At 40.2% G+C, this 20,541-nt stretch overlaps 1 protein-coding gene across 1 annotated transcript in view; it reads right to left on the bottom strand.

Moving 5' to 3' along the window:
- Window positions 1–20,541, bottom strand: part of FZD6 (frizzled class receptor 6) — a 107,970-nt gene that overhangs the window by 26,004 nt on the left and 61,425 nt on the right. The window contains exons 3-4 of the mRNA XM_053715265.1: window positions 4,625–4,812; window positions 1,094–2,108 (exon numbers count right to left, since the gene is read on the bottom strand). Coding sequence (XP_053571240.1) covers window positions 1,094–2,108; window positions 4,625–4,812 — 1,203 coding nt within the window. The remainder of the gene's footprint in view (window positions 1–1,093; window positions 2,109–4,624; window positions 4,813–20,541) is intronic.

Genomic DNA, 20,541 nt, shown 5'->3' with positions numbered 1-20,541 from the left:
CTCAGTAGGAGCTAGTGCCTCAAAAAGTGTGCATTTAAAAAGACTATTCATTTTGATAATGGAAGTGAAAGTTTCTAAAACTGTTTATCTAAATCATGAAAGTAAAATTTTGGCTTTAGTGTTTCTTCAAGTTCCTTTTAACCTATCAAGTTATAGATACATATAATGCAGGTTTTTAAGAGATTAGGAACATACACTATTTCACCACTTATGTGACAGAGGACAAAAGCTCTAGGCATGCAACTGAAACCTTGCAGGATCCTTTTGTTCATTCATTAAAAACATACCAGATTTAATACAGATACAAACCAATGCCATACTAATATGATGGGGCCCAACAGTAAAAAGATTCTTATTTAAAGTACACTTATTCACAATATATCTAAAAAATATTATTTAATAGACATTATAGTGCACATAGTGTCTCTCACTTACACATTTGGACAGTTTGTACCCACCAGCTTAATTGTATACAAAATCAGAATAAAAGTTGCAGATCTCAGGTTAAATTAACCTAAAAGGAGGCATTTTTCTTATATCAATTAATTTACACTAGAAACTCAGTTTAAGCGCTATGGTATAGGTCAGTGCTCGACAAATCTGTTTAAACATTAGGAGCCAGTAAGAATATTTAGGAGCCGGTCATATTTTTAGGAGCCAGGCAGTGATAGCTTTATATTGAAATATGGAGAATAACCCAAAAAGTTAGGAGCCAGGGGTAAAATTCTAGGAGCCAGTGGCTACCTCGCTCCTGGTTTTGTCAAGCCCTGGATTATAGGTAAATAACCACAGCATAATATGCACTACAATGTCTTTTTAATCTGAGGCTGCATGTTTAAACCAATAAATAAAAAGCCAAATCTTTGGAATTTTTAGCTTTTATCTGTGGCCTACAGCATTAAAGGGAGAAGTGAATTTAAAAGTGTCTTACAATGACGTGCTCTATCTGAATCATGCAAGTTTAATTTTGACTTTCCTATCCCTTTAATACAGTATCTCTGTTTGTATGATATGTTCTCACTTACAATGTACTTTCACATTTATAATTACTTTTTAATTTGTAATTATTTTAGACTATGGCCTTGCAATTTACCTGGTAGGGACACGGAATACGGTAATCCTTGCAGTTGTCAGCTACCCATGTGGTCTCCCAGGTTGTTCTATATATTTGTTCATGGACATAGCAACCCAGTAGAATCACTAGTGGGACCAGGTACATGCCACTGAACACTCCAATCCGAATCATAAATTTTTTAAGTTTCTTTTGGTTTCGCTCATCATGCTGTATAACTTGTCGAACATTATTTAAAGAGACAATTCCAGCTAGGAGGAGGGAAAGTCCAATAAACACACAAAGGCAAAGAGGCAAAAGGACAAAGTATGTAGAGATATATTGGTCGTACAGTCCAACAAAACAGACGCCACTAATATTATCACCTTCAACTTTATTCATGGCCAAGAGGATGATTGTAAATATTCCAGGGATACCCCATGCCACAGTATGAAACCACATGGACTTCAGCTCTATTGCCTCACAGCTCCACTTTTGGCCAGCAGCGAGGTACCATGTTATAGTTAACATAACCCACCATATGGTTCCTGCCATGGTACAGAAGTATAAGAGCATGAAAATGATTGTGCAAGCCTTGTTTTGAGAGCCAAGGACAACTGTGTCTCCAGAGGCGAGATTTTCATTTGGCTCATTGCAGGAGATGGAGTTCCCCATTAAGAACCCAATAAAGTAGATAAGGGACACAATGCTGTAACAAACTGAATAAAAAATAATAGGTCTTTCTGGATATCGGAACCTTTTTACATCAATCAAGAAAGTCAGAAATGTGAAAAGTGTGGCACACAGGCAAATTATTGAAATTATCCCTATGAAATTTTTGGCAAAATCCAAATCTTCTTTCTTGAAGTGCATGTTTGGACATGGGGGCGCACAGTGATCTACTCCTAAAAATTTGTAAGCTGTCCCTTGAGACGTTTTTAAGTGGCTTGGGCACCAGAATCCAAAGTCTTTATGAACTTTCTCTGAAAGTATGTGTTTGCCTTCTGGGTCACCATTTTCCCCTGAGGAGCTTTGAGTTCCTTCACAATCTTCCAACCTAAGAAAGAGAAGAAAATAATAAAACATACTATGATTGTTTACAGTAAAATTACTTCAAAGGGGTACTAAACCCACATTTTTTCTTTCATGATTCAGATAGAGCATGCAATTTTATGCAACTTTCCAATTTACTCCTATAATCATTTTTTTTCTTTGTTCTCTTGGTATCTTTATTTGAGAAATCAGGAATGTTAGCTTACAAGCCAGGCCATTTTTGGTTCATTGGTTTGCTGCATTTAGCCACAAATCAGCAAGCGCTACCCAGGTGCTGAATTAAAGATGGGCTTTACAATTTTGCTGTTTTAAATAAAGATACCAAGAGAATGTAAACGCAGGAGTAAATTAGAAAGTTGCTTAAAATTGCATGCTCTATCTGAATCATGAAAGAAAAAAAAATTGGTCCAGTATCCCTTTTTATGTTTTTCACTATGGCCATTTAAAATGCCAAAAACTAAGTAATAGTCACCTTTTTTGTGCTTAATGGTGTTTTGCTATTCTTATGCCAGGAAGCCGGGAACTGTTAAAAGCACACTCATAACAAAAACTATTGATTGGTTGCCTTCCTGTAACCTTGAACATGCATAAAAAATACCTCTGGTTATTTGTAATGCGTACCTTTGACGCACGTGTGCACAATGCACAAAGTTATAAGCTATCTGATGACAGAAGTCAAATCCCATTTCCTGCATCAGAGTTAAAAGTTATTGTGTGAAAAAAAGGATCACATTTTGAGAGCACGTACAAATAAGGTGACTAATGAAACATATTTTAGGGTTTATATTTCCTTCCAATGTGCTTCCTTAATGTTTTGGCAATTTATTATGTGCTCTGTTGTGAGAAAAACAATATTTACTAGTTATGCAGAACTATACACACCGGAACAAAGGTTATAATATATATTATAATAGCATGCAGTTTATTTACACAATATCTTATGCATTAAACATATTCAAGTAATTCATACACAGTCTTGCCACAGAAAATTGATGTTTTGAAAGTGACTGTTCTTGATTAACCCTCAGTAGTTGATTAATAACTCCATAATATTGGATTCTGTTTTGCAGGTGCTTGTAACTTTGGTTTGCATGAGTACCCTTAGTGACGGGAAATACTGAAAAATGCAGTAAACTGGCTACGTATTTTTGGAGTTGCTAAGTTTTAAACTAAGGATACTTTCCCTAACACTTATCTTTGAAAGGAAACCAACAACAAAAACCATTGCACTGATCTTTATGAAACTTGAAATGCTTAGAGTTTTGCCTAGTAGGCACAGTTTGGTGACAAAATGAGCAGCGGTTGTTGATATATAAAGGATTGCAATAAAAAGTAAAGACATGTTAAGTCTGAAAATATGATATAATAAAATACAATTTTACATTTTTTTCCAATTTACTTCTATTATCAAGCTTGCTTTGTTCCCATGGTATTCTTTGTTGAAGAGATAATAACAAAGGTAGGTGTCTGGGGAACTACATGGCAGGAAGCAGTGCTGCCATCTACTCTTGTACTCTGGCAAATGAATGCGATTCTTTCAAAACTGCTGCCATATAGTGCTCTAGACATGTGTACGCTCCTAAGCTTACATTACAAGCATTGAGTCTATTTTAATATGCCAACACTCTCATTCTATTAACAATCTCTGTTTCAAATTAACAGGAGCCCCATTGCAAGTGCTTAGAATGCTGTGCTCAGTAAACAGTATCTGCATTTTCTTTGTGAAAAACAGCAAAGTATTAAAGGGGCCATACATTTTAAGTTCCCCTTCTATGTACATGTGACACTGCAGTGCCTTAAAGGGACACTCAATCAAAATAAAACTTTCGTTATTCAGATAGAGAATGCAATTTTAAACAACTTTCTAATTTACTTCCATTAACAAAATATGCACAGTCTTTTTATATTTAAACTTTTTGAGTCACCAGCTCCTACTGAGCATGTGCAATAAGTGTGTATGCATTTGTGAATGGCTGATTGCTGTCACATGGTACGTGTATGCATTTGTAATTGGCTGATGACTGTCACATGGTACAGGGGGAGTGGAAATAGACATAACTTTTAAAATTGTCAGAAAAAAAATCTACTACTCATTTGAAGTTCAGACTAAGTGCTATTGCATTGTCTTGTTATCTTGCATTTGTTGATTATGCAAATCTACAGTGTTGACTGGTCCTTTAATGGCATGTGTAGAAGGCAATCAAATGACTTTTCTAGATAAATGTATCTTTTACACCATAGTGGTGCTTCTCTACCTCTCCCCAGATTTGCCCACAGCCTGAGAGAGTTTTTTCTTTTCTTACTAACATCAGCGGCAGATACAGCCAGTGACCAGTCAGATACTGTACTTCCCACCCTATTGACACAGAGCACTGCATTATATCTTGCAGAAAATGTACTGTTTAATGTTCCTTTAACTGAGAGGCAGAAAATACAGTGCTGCATATTTAGGATTCCATTTTAAAAGTTGACAGTAAATCAGGTGTAATATAATTTGTATTTGGACGCAAAATACCTTACCTGTCACATGCAGGCCACGTGATTTCAAAGGTGTCAATTAGCTTTTTGCAATCAGAGTAAACCCTCTGACAGAGGCTCCTGCAGGGTAACAGAACATGCTCGGGCTCCGTGCAGGCGGGAACAAAGGCCCTACACAAAAAGCTGTGCACATCTGGGGAACAGTTAAGATTCAGGAGAGGTAGGAAGGGCTGGAAAGAGATTAAAAAACAGAATATTAATGACAAATGACCTGATATATTTACAACTAATTCAGAAAACACATGATCCTGCACTCTGTGTGTTCACCACTTTGTTTTCCATATATAATCATGTCCAGGATTCACAAACACTTCACACATCCCTGTGAAACATTTCCCAAGGCTCTGGCTGCATCACAGCAAATGTTAATACTTCATATACCTTACTGCCTTACCCTGATTACTGTATATACAGGTAAATATGACTGAGCTTCATTTGTACATCAGAATGACTGACAAAGGGATCTCCGTGTCCTGTAAGCTTGCAATTGTATCCATTATTATAGTCAGCTATTAAAGGCATCACTTGTACATTGCGTTTGTGGTTTTCTTACAAATTGATTTTTATTTTCTTTGAATACACTGGCTAATACAGTAAAGCCCCTTTTCTGCAGAAAACACTACAAATGTTAGAGATGTATTTTTATGTGGAAGACGGTCTAAGCAGTGGCGTCACTAGGGTTGGTGTCACCCGGTGCGGTAAGTTATGGTGTCACCCCCCCCCCCCAGAAAGCAGACACGCACAAAAACACAGGCAAACACACATACAAACACTCAGACACACTTAAAACATACTCAGATGCATACACAAACACTCGGAAACACACTCAGACACACACACAAAAACACACACACAAAAACACTGAGACACACACACACACACACACACAAAAACTCAGACACACACATACAAAATATGTAAACTGCACTGCATTAATTATAAAGCTCATGCCTAGAGCTGCTCCCTGGCTCAGCAGAGCATCAAATGAAAGATAAACAGAGCACTCTAAAAATAAATCACTAAAGAAAAGTTTTAGGTGCAAACTATGAAAATTCTGCTCTCTGACTCTGTTCCAAGTCTGTCAGTGCACAGCCCCGGGCCGCGTGCCTACCGCTTCTTATGGCCAATCACCTCTGCACTCTGCCCACCCCCAGACCCCCGCCCGCCCTCCTACCTGTTCAGTGTGTACTTAGTGTACCGTAACCGTAATGGTCTGGTGGGCATCATACATGGCTCCTTCACTTTAAAGACAGTGTCAAACAGTCATGCGGTCAGGTGCCAGGCATCCCCTCATGATTTGCCAGTTCCCGTTTAGAGAGACAGCACAGCAGTGAGTGACTCCACTGCTCCACATGTCACTGAGCATTGAGCACAGATAGGCAGGCAGGTTTAGGCTAGCAGCGCAACTTTGCAAGCCCCACAGCATGCCCACAACATTCATAGCGAAATTGGGCAGGGGAGAAGCAAAGTACAAACAAGCAAAAGCAGCCAGGAAATCTATTTGTTGAAATTGCAGCACTGGCTCAAGGGGTAAAAAAATTGTGTGTCTACATCTTCCCCAGTCCCACCAATGTTCACAAATGTCAGCCCCTCTAATAAAAAAAAGCTATGCATCTCAACATTGTATTTCTTTGAATTTCAATAAAATTAAAAAAAAAAAAAATTTTTTTTTTTTTTTTTTTTTGGTGTCACCCCCTGGTGGGTGTCACCCGGGTGCGGCCCGCCCCCCCCTAGTGACGCCACTGGGTCTAAGTATAATCCACAAATTCAGAGATGATTCAATAACAGTGAGGCCTTAGGCAAAAATCACAAAAGGAATGCTTAGTTCTATGTCAGATTTGCTCTTCACAGCTTGTTGCTGGACAATCAAAAGTGTAAACCTCAAGCTGTGCATCTCTGACTACAAAACATTCAGAAAACAGGGCCATATAGATTGCTACAATCAGTATTTCTGTAGTTACGGTTTTCTATTGAAATTTGCTGCAAAAACACACAAGCCCCCCCCCCCCCCAAAAAAAAAAAAACCCCAGCATGGCTCTTTGCATGTTAAATTTAAAAACCTCCCAATAAATCAAGCTTATTGTTTCGAAATAATAATAAAAAAACCTTACACTTCAGTTGGGTTGCTGCAGGCATCTGTCTGCATATGGTAATGGGGCACAATCGGTGATCCAGTTCCATATGAAGGCAGATGCCAGATTGTTACAGACAGGAACACTGTTCGTGTCACCGTCTGTAACGATCATCTGCTAGTGTCGGCAGGAGGCGCCCTACATTGTGGAAGTAAAATTGAAGGGAGAGACGGGGAACTACACTACAGAATAAAGATGGAATGGGGGGAGTGCCCTAAATTACGATCACCGCAGGGGGAGGTGTGGGGACCACTACACTACAGAAAAATAAATATACAAATAGGTATATATAAAGGTATTGACCAAAGATAGCTGCTATTAGTGGGAGGGTTAGAGAGCATCACTACACTGCAAAAAAAATATATAAATAATAATAATTTAAAAAACAAAACTGAAAAAATCTTCATACTGGCAGACTGTATGCCAGTACCTAAGATGGTGAGATGGGGGGGAGCTTTTTGGGAGGGATCAGGGGGTGGGGGAAGGGGGGCAGGTGGGAGGGTAATCTCTACACTACAGCTAAAATGAACCTTACAAGCTACCTGATTAACCCCTTCACTGCTGGGAATAATAGAAGTGTGGTGTGCAGCTTCAATTAGTGGCATTCTAATTACCAAAAAACCAATGGCAAAGCCATGCATGTCTGCTATTTCTGAACAAATGGGACTCCAGAGAAGCTTTTACAATCAATTGTGTCATGATCGCACAAGCAAATAAAGAAAGGCTCTATTTCTGTTTAAATAGAGTGATAGCAAAAATGCTAAATATTCTCCCGGATTTTAGGCAAGTTCTCTGAGATTCCCGGTAGCGAAGGGGTTAAAGGGTCACGATACAGAATGTTTCATAATTTATTACGGCGCTTTGTTACTTTTTTTCAAATACACGATAGACATTCTGCTACATGATAGAAAAAAATGAGCAATACAGCATTTGTATGTGAAAAGTAAGTATATAAAGTTAGCTTTATATCATGTAACACAGTAACAGGGCTACAGCTAAAAATGTGTAGAATGATATCGTATTGTGGAGAACATCAGTCTGTAGAAGCATGCTGCCTCTCTTTGGGGCAAAGCTGGCTAATACATGGGGATTGGGGGAGGGGCACCGCTACATAGGGAGAGCTTCAGAGGCAAACGCTGGGCATAGCTCCGCTCCCAAACTATTCTGTAAAATGTGGGGTGGGTTGGAGCTCTGCAGTAAACATACTATTAGTAAACAGAGTTAAAGGGACAGTAAACATCTTGTAATTAGAAGAGATATGTGTTGCTATAAAATAACATACCAGCCAAGTCTCAACATTTTTAAAACAAATTATACAATTTTTGCTGCAATTATTTTCAGTAGCTAAACTCCACCTACCATTTGCTTTTTGCAGGAGCCAATCTGGGCTTTAGTCTGCAGACAATATAGCTAGTCACGGTAATAAAGTTAGTATAAACTGTATTGTTTTGCCGTTGTTATCTAAGGTGCAGCTGAAGTTCTATAGCTCAGTTCAGTTTCTACTGAAAAGCATAAACTGTAGCCACTAACATGAAAAGCTTTGCTACTTTCCATTGTCATAACATGGACTTACTCAGCATAACAACAGTAAAAAACATGAAAACACATTTTATTGAAAGTTGTTTCCATAGAAAAGAAATCAAGGCAACTAATGTCTCTGAATTTTATGTATCTACTTAACCTTGAAAGAGGAAAGCAGCCTGTGTGGCACTTGTAAACATTATGGGGTCGATCCGATATAAATCGTCGCCCGCAAAAGCCGGTGACGCCAATATTTGCGCGGATTTGGTATCCTATATACGGCGTAAGCTAGAAGTTACGCGCGTAGATTTCTGGCGTCGCCCGTAGTTTTTTGGCCCATAGACTGACATACAAAACACGCGCAATTTGCTATCCTATATACGGCGTAAGGACTTACGCGCGCAGATTTTTCAAAATCTACGCCATTCTCAGCTCGCCACAAATTGAAGGCGCAGGTACCCTTGCACTGACTTAGAAACCAACGTAACTCTCAGAAGGCCTAACAAATGCATGCCTAACAATATACATAGCAGCAGCTTGTTCACAAATAGTTAACCTCTTAAAAGCATTTATTATTCCTGCCCCTGCAAGTGTGTCAAACCAATCACAAACAGCACAACCCCTCACCTGCAACCTTAAAACACCTGCAAATGCACACCCTCATTAGCCACCATGTTTCCCTTGCAGTATATAGCATTTAGAGTGAGACAGCGTCGTGGGGCACAAGGGGTGCTGGAACCCCTACAAGCCCATGTTTTGGATGGTATCCCTGCTGCTGAGGTCCCTGGTCATGGTGCTGTAGCTGTCCCTGCTCCAGCTGCTGCTGCTGCCCTCCCTGCTCCTCCTGCTGTTGTCCCTGTTCCTGGTGCTCCCCATGCTGCTGTTGCTGCAGCTGCCCATAGGCCAGCAGGGCCTATAAGACGAAGGCATCAGCAGAGGGGAAGAGCACCAAGGGTACACAGGGTTAGGGTCACCCTGTTTGGGATGACAGAAGTGGAGGTCAGGGAAAAATATCGCTTGACATCTGCAAGCCTCATTAACCTATATGAGGTGTTGAAGGATGAAATTGACCCTCAAGCGTATAGGAACCGAGCTCTGACTGGTATGCAGAAGCTGTTGTGTGTTGTACACTTCCTGGCAACTGGCTCATACCAGTCAACAGAGGGGCTTGTGTCTGGCCTAGCGCAGTCTACCTTCTCCAGGATTCTAGGGGAGGTTCTGACTGCTCTAGATAACCAGACACAACGATACATTCATTTCCCCCATACCCCCCAGGAATGGAACCGTCTTAAACAAGGCTTCTATCGACTGGGGGGTATTCCTAATGTCATGGGGGCAATTGATTGCACACATGTGCGTATTGTGGCCCCACATGAGGAGACAATCCTCTATATTAACAGGAAAGGGTTTCACTCATTGAATTGCCAGATGGTCTGCGATACCAATCTGAAATTCTTACATGTGTATGCAGACTTCCCAGGGAGTGCACATGATTCCTACATCCTGCGCCAGACCTCCTTATTCAATATGTTTGAAAATGGAACACTTTCGGGAGGATGGCTGCTTGGTGAGTACCTTCATTCTGTCTGTATATTTCTAATAAAGGGACACTAAACACATATTGTCATCTCATGTGTCAGATAGAGAATACAATGTTAAACAGCATTATAATTCACTTCTCTTATATCATTTTATTCATTCTTTAAATATATATTTTTTTTTAATTACTAATTCACATATATGAGCCAATCATATGAGGCTTCTATGTGCAGCCACCAATCAGCAGCTATTGAGCATATCTAATATGCTTGTCATCAAGAGTTATCTATAGAATGGAGAAAATGATCTAATCAAAGTTAATTATCAAGCTGCTAACAATTGCAGGTTCATATTAAATGGACAGTCTAGAATAAATTGCTCTTCCATTATTCAGATAGGCCTTTTAATTTAAATTAACTATCCTGATTACTTCCATTAATTTTTTTATGAAATCTATCTTTTATATGTGATTCATGTTGTGTCCCTTTAAAGCACATGATGTACCTGTAGTAATCCAAACACATATGTTACATGACAGGTGACGCAGGGTACGGCTGCAGACCATGGCTATTAACCCCCTTGGTGCACCCCATTACAGAGCCACAACTCAGGTACCAGGAGGCACACATAAGAACAAGGAATGTCATTGAAAGGAGCTTTGGCCTATTAAAAACCAGGTTCAGGTGTCTGGATGTTACAGGCGGAGCACTACAGTATAACCCCAACAAAGTGTGTTCCATTGTCAATGCTTGCTGTATTCTACACAACATTGCTGTGGACACACGTTTGTTGGGGGACATTGACCCAGAGCAGCAGCAGCAGCTGGTTCCTGTACTTGAGGATGTGGACAGGGGGACACTGAGGGGGAATGAAGTGAGGGATTATGTCATCCGGGAATACTTCACCTGTAAGTTACTTATTCATAATTACAGTAAACCGTAACATTCACATGTATTATGATGTTTGACAGTACCTCACCAACCATTGCATGTGTATATATCATGTCTTGCAGAATGTAAAAGTTTGGATTTCCACTGCATGTAAGTGAAACTACTACATCCCAACCCCCTTCCCTTAAAGGGACACTATACCCAAACATATTGTTTCATGATTAAGGATAGAGAAGATAATTTTTAACAAACCTTATAATTTAAATCAATTACCTATTTTCATTATTTATTTAGATATACTTTAATGAAGACATAGAAATGCACACAGTGAAGAAATTTCAGGAGGCATCTATATACAGCTACTAATCATCAGCTACCAAACATATCTTGATATTGTTTTCAGCAAAGAATATCAATAGAATGAAGCTACAGAAATAATAGAATGAAATTATAGTTTATTTTTGAAATTATCTTCTCCTTCAAAATCATGAAGTAAAAATATTTGCTTTAATGTCCCTTTAACAACCCTAATTACTGTATATTTATAATTTGTTTAATTCATGTTTAGTTCACTATCATTAAGAATGAGGATAATGGATATTTATACCTTATGTTCACACCTTCTTTAAATATATTATTAGTTATATATACCAACGTGTCAATTTATATTGGATGTGAGAAACCTTGATGTACATCTTAGAAGTTAATATTACTATATGTACCGTTGAGACACAACCATGTCATGTTGTTTATTGAGCATGAATATGTCATAAACATTATAATAATACCTTTTTGGTCCATTTCAACACAGGTATTATTATATGTTTTACCAATATTACTGTACTAAAACACAACTCACATGGATGTGGATGACAATTAGATAGTAAATAACAGAGGACAAGATTTTCAATGAAATTGAATAATATTTTTTTTTTTTAGGCCTCTTAGATGAGGGGCCTGGTGTGGGTCTTCTGCCTCTCCTGGGTTGTGTGGATACACTAGGAGTGCTGGTCACAGAGGAGATACTTGATGCCATGTCCTGCTGTTGGGTGAAATGCTCCACCAAAGCCCCCAACAGTTGATTCTGTTCCCTCCATCTTTGGTCACTTTGGATTTGCATGTCCGATATTACACGTAGCATTTGATTCTGATTTTGGACCATAGCTGATAGCGATGCTGCCATGTCCCTTTGCAGCTCATTCGACTTCTGTTGCAAACGGTGTTGGGTTCTATGGAACCTGTGTTGTTCCCTCTGCATATTCAGACACGTTTCCGTTAGAGTCTCACAGGTCAAAGTTTGCCTCCTCTGTAGTGAGATATATTCATCACCCATGGCAGAACTCAATTGATCCATGGGCTCTTCATCAGCAGGGACAATAGGCACTCTTTCAATGACGTGTTCCTCAGCTGGAGGTGCCGGAACAACAACCTCAGCTGGAGGTGCCGGAACAACAACCTCAGCTGGAGGTGCCAGAACAACAACCTCAATTGGAGGTGCCGGAACATTAACCTCAGTTGGAGGTGACGGAACATTAACCTCAGTTGGAGGTGACGGAACATTAACCTCAGTTGGAGGTGCCGGAACAATAACCTCAGTTGGAGGTGCCGGAACAAAAACAGCAGCTGGACGTGCAGGAAGAGATATCTCAGCTGGAGGTGCAGCCACAGGGATATGAGCTGGAGGTGCAGGGCGATGGATTACAGTTGGTGGAGCCCTTCCAACTGAAGATGATGGTCCAGATGTCGGGATGGACCGATAGTCCCAATGTCCGCTGGTGTGCATCCACTCAGCCTGCTGGTATACTCCTGTAGTGCCCTGATATTGTTGGGGGGGGGAAAATACATCTACCCTTTGGGGCTGGTGGGGCTCCCCCTCCAAGCCATAGGAATATTCCTCCTGCCACGGGTCCTGCCAGGTATCCTCCTCTAATGCAGGTGGCATGATATGTGGATTTTCAATTGACGCAGTCCAAGACATCTCATGCCTGGCATACTCCTGCTGTCTTATCTGTACCGGTGGTTGTGGTGGACATATATTTAGAACCGGTGTTGGGGGATTCATGGGCGTAGGCACCCTGGTGACTGGAGGTTCTGTGAAGGAGTCAAATGATGAGAGTGATTAGTACATTCACATATCTATCCATGTGGGCATACAATTTACATGCTAGGGCCTATCCACATTCTCATGTCAAACTCTATAACATGCTTGTGCACATTGAGATTTGTGATATGAGGGTTTGGAATATGCTAATTATACATGTATGTGTTTCATACAATAGTTCTGTGTACATGTCAGTGATGGAGAAAATGTGTTCTTTAAGTGACATTATGGTTGTGATGACTATGGTGTCCATTTACTGAAAGGTCTACATGTGGCTTGTGGCCTGTGTTACTCTGAGACATGTTAGTATTTCACTATTCTACCTCATATCATGATTTTCAATGTGTTAAGTAGCATTAAATGGACATGCAAAACATATTTATTATTTCATGATTCAGCTAGACAAGCATGGTATTCTAAAAAAATTGTAATTTACTTCCATTAGCTAATATGCTTCATTATCTTGATATTCTTAGCTGATATGCATTTCTTGATAGGCTCAGAAGCTGCTGATTGGTGGCTGTACATCAATGCCTCGTGTGATTGCCTCACCCATGTGCATTGATATTTAATAAACTAAGATTTTCAAAATAAAAATTAAATATAGATAATGGAAGTAAATTTGGATGTTGTTTAAAACTATATTCTCTATCTGAATAATGAAAAAATATCTTTGTGTTTCATGTCCCTTTAATGTTAAATATCATTGTATATTTAGTTGTTAGTAATCAAAATACCATGATCCTCATTGTGTACATGAATGTGTGACAATATAGGATGTTATAACTCAAATACATATTATACTAGTGTGTGGGATGTTACTCACCAGCATGCTGTGCTGATGTTGCAGTCCCTGAGTCACGAGCCCCTGGAAGTCCACGGACTGCTGTGAGGCTCAGGGACCTACGAATGAGCTCCTGCCACTCATTGTATTCGGCCTCATAGTGAGGCCCACCTCCTGTTGCCCTCTGGGAGATTGCTTCCTGGCCCATCCTCTCCTTGACTCTCCTCTTGCAATCATTCCATCTCTTCTTAAGCCCGTCAACATTCCTCCTCTGTTGGGACACTCCATTGACGGCCTCCACCACCTTCTGCCAAGCATCCTTACGCCTCCGGGCAACTCCTTTGCCCTTCTCTTGTCCAAAGAGGGCATTATGGTTCTCCAGGACAGCCTGGACGAGAGCGAGGTTTTCGGCAAAACTGAAATTGGGACACCTCATACGCTCCTCGTCCTGGGCTGCCTGGCTCCCTCCCTGGGATGTCCCTGGTGTGGGTTCCTCCCTATCCTCTCCCTCCTCCCCCCTTCTATCCCCATGTGCACCCTCTATCCCTCTTCTCAGTGTGCCTGGCCTTTGGGCAACCCCACTCCCATCCTCCCTTCTGGCTCTCCCTCTCCCCACTCCGCTCACTCCCTGACGGGGACCCTGCTGCTCCTCCTGTACATAATCCTCTCCCTGTGACTCCCCTTCCCTCCTCCCCCCAGCCCTATCTCTCCCTGACATCCTCACACTACACACACTCATACACTCACACTCACTCCCACTTCAATCACACACAATCACAACCAGACACTCAGCCTTTCAAACTGTAAAAGATAAATAAAGAGTGTTGGGTGTTATAAAAAAAAAAGTGTTGTGTATTTTGTATATGTGTGTATGCAAAATGTGTGCAATATGAAAAAAAGTGTAAGTAAATGTACTGGCTTAACAATCCAACCAACAATCCGACCTAACTAACTTGATGATGCTCCTTTCTCACTACTCTTACCACTAATCTCTATACTCGCTGTAGTGTGCTGTAGCTCCAAGAACCAACCAAACACACTAAAGAAATTGCGGCTGCGCAGGGGTTTAAGTATGAATTTTGAATCTCGTCATTACGTGGCACATCTCTTAGAACTGGCGTTATTTTTTACGAGTCGTAGGCTAATTTGCATAAAACTACACTTTATTGAGACTTTACGTGAACAAAAAACAGGCGCAAGTACTTGCGACGACTAAAAGGTGTATTTGCGCACATTTTGCCTGCTCGTCGGTTTTTCAGACTTACGCCAGTTTAGCATCTGACGGCGGTGAATATTGGATAGCTCGAGTTGCGAGCTGAAACTGCGGGCGACGCGGGTTACCTCGCTTGCGCCGAAAACTACGACCTATATCGGATCGCGCCCTATAATACTGTCTTTACTTCAGCTGGCAACAGTTCCAAATATTAGGTACACACAAATCTTTCATAGATCGCCTAATAAATTCTGATACTTCAAAGACTACGGTAGAAAGAGGCAAAAACATTACATTTACAAAATATAAAGGTGTTCATCATATGCACAGTTACTTAAAGGGATATTAAAGGGACAGTATACACCAATTTTTATATAAGTGCATGTAATAGACACTACTATAAAGAATAATATGCACAGATACATAAAAACCCAGTATAAAACCGTTTAAAAACTTACTTAGAAGCTCCCAATTTAGCTCTGTTAAAAAGGTAATTAGAACACCCACTGAAAAATAGACCCCCCCCCATTCCTCTGCATATGAAAAGACTCTATACACAAACAGGAGCAAGCTGGAGTAGGTATACCTCGGTATTCTCCTAAAACTTTGGGGCTTGGTTAGGAGTCTGAAAATTAGAGCAATGTTATTAAAAAATAAGCAAAACTATCCATTTAAAAAAAACAAAAAAACTTTAACCTAGATTACGAGTTTTGCGTTAGAGGCTGTGCGGTGCTATGAGCAGTTTATGCTCACCGCTCACTTACAGACAGCGCTGGTATTACGGGTTTTTAAAAACCAGACAAGAAGTGAGCGTTGAGCAAAATTTTGCTCATTACCGCACTCCAATACCAGAGCTGCTTACGTTAGCGGTGAGCTGGTGTAACGTGCTCGTGCACGATTTCCCCATAGGAATCAACAGGGAGAGCCGGCTGAAAAAAAGTCTAACACCTGCAAAAAAGCAGCGTAAAACTCCTTAACGCAGCCCCATTGATTCCTATGGGGAAATATGGGGAAATACAATTTATGTCTACACCTAACACCCTAACATGAACCCGAGTCTAAACACCCCTAATCTTACACTTATTAACCCCTAATCTGCCGCCCCCAACATCGACGACACCTACATTATAATTATTAACCCCTAATCTGCCGCTCCGGACACCGCCGCCACCTTCATTATACTTATGATCCCCTAATCTGCTGCCCCCAACATCGCCGACACCTACATTATATTTATTAACCCCTAATCTGCCGCCCCCAATGTCGCCGCAACCTACCTACACTTTTTAACCCCTAATTTGCTGCCCCCAATGTCGCCGCCACTATAATAAACATATTAACCCCTAAACCGCCGCACTCCCGCCTCGCAAACATTAGTTAAATATTATTAACCCCTAATCTGCCGGCCCTAACATCGCCGACACCTACCTACATTTATTAACCCCTAATCTGCCGCCCCAACGTCGCCACCACTATAATAAACATATTAATCCCTAAACCGCCGCACTCCCGCCTCGCAAACATTAGTTAAATATTATTAACCCCTAATCTGCCGGCCCTAACATCGCCGACACCTACCTACATTTATTAACCCCTAATCTGCCGCCCCCAACGTCGCCGCCACTATATTAAAGTTATTAACCCCTAAACCTAAGTCTAACCTTAAACCTAACACCCCCTAACTTAAATATAATTAAAAGAAATCGAAATAAAAATTCCTATCATTAACTAAATTATTCCTATTTAAAACTAAATACTTACCTATAAAATAATAAACCCTAAGCTAGCTACAATATAACTAATAGTTACATTGTAGCTAGCTTAGGGTTTATTTTTATTTTACAGGCAAGTTTGTATTTATTTTAACTAGGTACAATAGTTATTAAATAGTTATTAACTATTTAATAACTACCTAGATAAAATAAATACAAAAGTACCTGTAAAATAAAACCTAACCTAAGTTACAATTACACCTAACACTACACTATAATTAAATTATTTCCATAAATTAAATACAATTAAATTAAATTATCTAAAGTACAAAAACAAACAAACACTAAATTACAGAAAATAATAAACAAATTATAAGATTTTTAAACTAATTACACCTAATCTAATCCCCCTAACAAAATAACCCCCCCCCAAAATAAAAAAGCCCTACCCTACACTAAATTACAAATAGCCCTTGAAAGGGACTTTTGCGGGGCATTGCCCCAAAGTAATCAGCTTTTTTACCTGTAAAAAAATTACAAATCCCCCCAACATTAAAACCCACCACCCACACAACCAACCCTACTCTAAAACCCCCCCAATACCCCCTTAAAAAAAACTAACACTAACCCCTTGAAGATCACCTTACCGGGAGAAGTCTTCATCCAACCGGGCTGAAGTCCTCAACGAAGCTGGGAGAAGTCTTCATTCAAGCCGGCGCAGTGGTCCTCCAGATGGGCAGAAGTCTTCATCCAGACGGCATCTTCTATCTTCATCCATCCGGCGCGGAGCGGGTCCATCTTCAAGACATCCAACGCGGAGCATCCTCTTCATCCGACGGCTCTTCTGGAATGAAGGTTCCTTTAAATGACGTCATCCAAGATGGCGTCCCTTCTATCAGCCAATAGGAATTAAGGTAGAAAAAATCCTATTGGCTGATGCAATCAGCCAATAGGATTGAGCTGGCATTCTATTGGCTGTTCCAATCAGCCAATAGAATGCAAGCTCAATCCTATTGGCTGATTGCATCAGCCAATAGAATTTTTTCTACCTTAATTCCAATTGGCTGATCCCATTGAAAAAAGAGGATACACAATTTACGTAAGTGTATTTGCGGTATTTCCAAGTCTGGCCAAAAAAGTGAGCGGTGAGCCTGTACCTTCAAGTCTCATAATACCAGCGGGCGTTAAAAAGCAGCGTTAGGACCTCTTAACGCTGCATTTTTAACCTAACGCACAACTCGTAATCTAGTCGTATATGAGCTATCTAAATGGAACATCTACAAAACATTTATGCAAAGAAAAATCGAGTGTATAATGTCCCTTTACACACAATTTTTTTTTCTTTTGTGATTCAGATAGAGCATGCAATTTTAGGCAACTTTCTAATTTACTCCCATTATCATTTTGTCTTCGTTCTCTTGGTATCTTTATTTGAAAAGCAGGAATTTAAAGCTTATGAGCCGGCCCATTTTTGGTTCAGAATCTGGGTAGAGCTTGCTGATTGGTGTAGCCAATGTAGCCACCAATCAACAAGGGTGCTGAACCAAAAATGGGCCGGCTCCTAAGCTTAAATTATTGCTTTTTCAAATAAAGATACGAAGAGAATAAAGACAAATTGATAAAATAAGTAAATTCGAAAGTTGCTTAAAATGGCATGCTCTATCTGAATCATACATTTTTGGGTTTTTTTTTTATATCCCTTTAAGATCATTTAAAGGGACAGTGTACAGGGAGTGCAGAATTATTAGGCAAATGAGTATTTTGACCACATCATCCTCTTTATGCATGTTGTCTTACTCCAAGCTGTATAGGCTCGAAAGCCTACTACCAATTAAGCATATTAGGTGATGTGCATCTCTGTAATGAGAAGGGGTGTGGTCTAATGACATCAACACCCTATATCAGGTGTGCATAATTATTAGGCAACTTCCTTTCCTTTGGCAAAATGGGTCAAAAGAAGGACTTGACAGGCTCAGAAAAGTCAAAAATAGTGAGATATCTTGCAGAGGGATGCAGCACTCTTAAAATTGCAAAGCTTCTGAAGCGTGATCATCGAAAATCAAGCGTTTCATTCAAAATAGTCAACAGGGTCGCAAGAAGCGTGTGGAAAAACCAAGGCGCAAAATAACTGCCCATGAACTGAGAAAAGTCAAGCGTGCAGCTGCCAAGATGCCACTTGCCACCAGTTTGGCCATATTTCAGAGCTGCAACATCACTGGAGTGCCCAAAAGCACAAGGTGTGCAATACTCAGAGACATGGCCAAGGTAAGAAAGGCTGAAAGACGACCACCACTGAACAAGACACACAAGCTGAAACGTCAAGACTGGGCCAAGAAATATCTCAAGACTGATTTTTCTAAGGTTTTATGGACTGATGAAATGAGAGTGAGTCTTGATGGGCCAGATGGATGGGCCCGTGGCTGGATTGGTAAAGGGCAGAGAGCTCCAGTCCGACTCAGACGCCAGCAAGGTGGAGGTGGAGTACTGGTTTGGGCTGGTATCATCAAAGATGAGCTTGTGGGGCCTTTTCGGGTTGAGGATGGAGTCAAGCTCAACTCCCAGTCCTACTGCCAGTTTCTGGAAGACACCTTCTTCAAGCAGTGGTACAGGAAGAAGTCTGCATCCTTCAAGAAAAACATGATTTTCATGCAGGACAATGCTCCATCACACGCGTCCAAGTACTCCACAGCGTGGCTGGCAAGAAAGGGTATAAAAGAAGAAAATCTAATGACATGGCCTCCTTGTTCACCTGATCTGAACCCCATTGAGAACCTGTGGTCCATCATCAAATGTGAGATTTACAAGGAGGGAAAACAGTACACCTCTCTGAACAGTATCTGGGAGGCTGTGGTTGCTGCTGCACGCAATGTTGATGGTGAACAGATCAAAACACTGACAGAATCCATGGATGGCAGGCTTTTGAGTGTCCTTGCAAAGAAAGGTGGCTATATTGGTCACTGGTTTGTTTTTGTTTTGTTTTTGAATGTCAGAAATGTATATTTGTGAATGTTGAGATGTTATATTGGTTTCACTGGTAAAAATAAATAATTGAAATGGGTATATATTTGTTTTTTGTTAAGTTGCGTAATAATTATGCACAGTAATAGTCACCTGCACACACAGATATCCCCCTAAAATAGCTAAAACTAAAAACAAACTAAAAACTACTTCCAAAAATATTCAGCTTTGATATTAATGAGTTTTTTGGGTTCATTGAGAACATGGTTGTTGTTCAATAATAAAATTAATCCTCAAAAATACAACTTGCCTAATAATTCTGCACTCCCTGTAATGGAAACAATTGTTAGAGCATATAATTGTAATACTCACCTTGGAACTCTATGAACTAGATTTCAAGTGGAACACACAAATGCCAGCAGTAAGGCTCACAATATTGTGCTTCCATACCTCTTGCATGCTTTGCGCTACCATTACACATGCATGGTTAATATTTATCTTCAAGCTGTATGGTGCACGCTACAGTACTCTTACTGGATAGCACGGATATGTAATTTCCCTTAGGTAATATTTCTGTGAAGGAGCACACTAAAATGATTCATCTCAGATAACGCAAATGCACAAAACCATTCAAGCGTGAAAATTCCATACAGGTATTGAAAGTTTTTAATTTACTTTCTGCTGCATTTTAAAGTGTATCCGAATGAAAAGTAGCAAGAAATACAAATTAATACCAGGTTTTCAAAAGCTTTAAATAGCAATGGATTTGCAAGATCACAAAACTTATCCAACAACTTGTAAAAGAAATGCAGGGACTGTGCTACTGCTGCTTTACGCTATACATAGAAAGTATAGGGATCACTTTTTATGTATTGGGCTTTAGTTAAATGTTTTAACCAACAACTTGTAATACCAGAAATCACACAATAACCAGGGGGCTCGAGCTGTAGGTTTGTGGTATTCTTCTGCCCTAACACTTACTAGCAGCTGGGTTAGTGATCAGGTGCTCCAGTAATGCCCCTGTTAAGGCACAATTAAGTGAATGTAGA

Source organism: Bombina bombina, chromosome 5 (assembly GCF_027579735.1).
Source record: "Bombina bombina isolate aBomBom1 chromosome 5, aBomBom1.pri, whole genome shotgun sequence".
Taxonomy (NCBI): Eukaryota; Metazoa; Chordata; class Amphibia; order Anura; family Bombinatoridae; genus Bombina; species Bombina bombina.
Note: the sequence above shows the minus strand (reverse complement) of the source record. Positions and strands in the feature narration are given on the sequence as shown.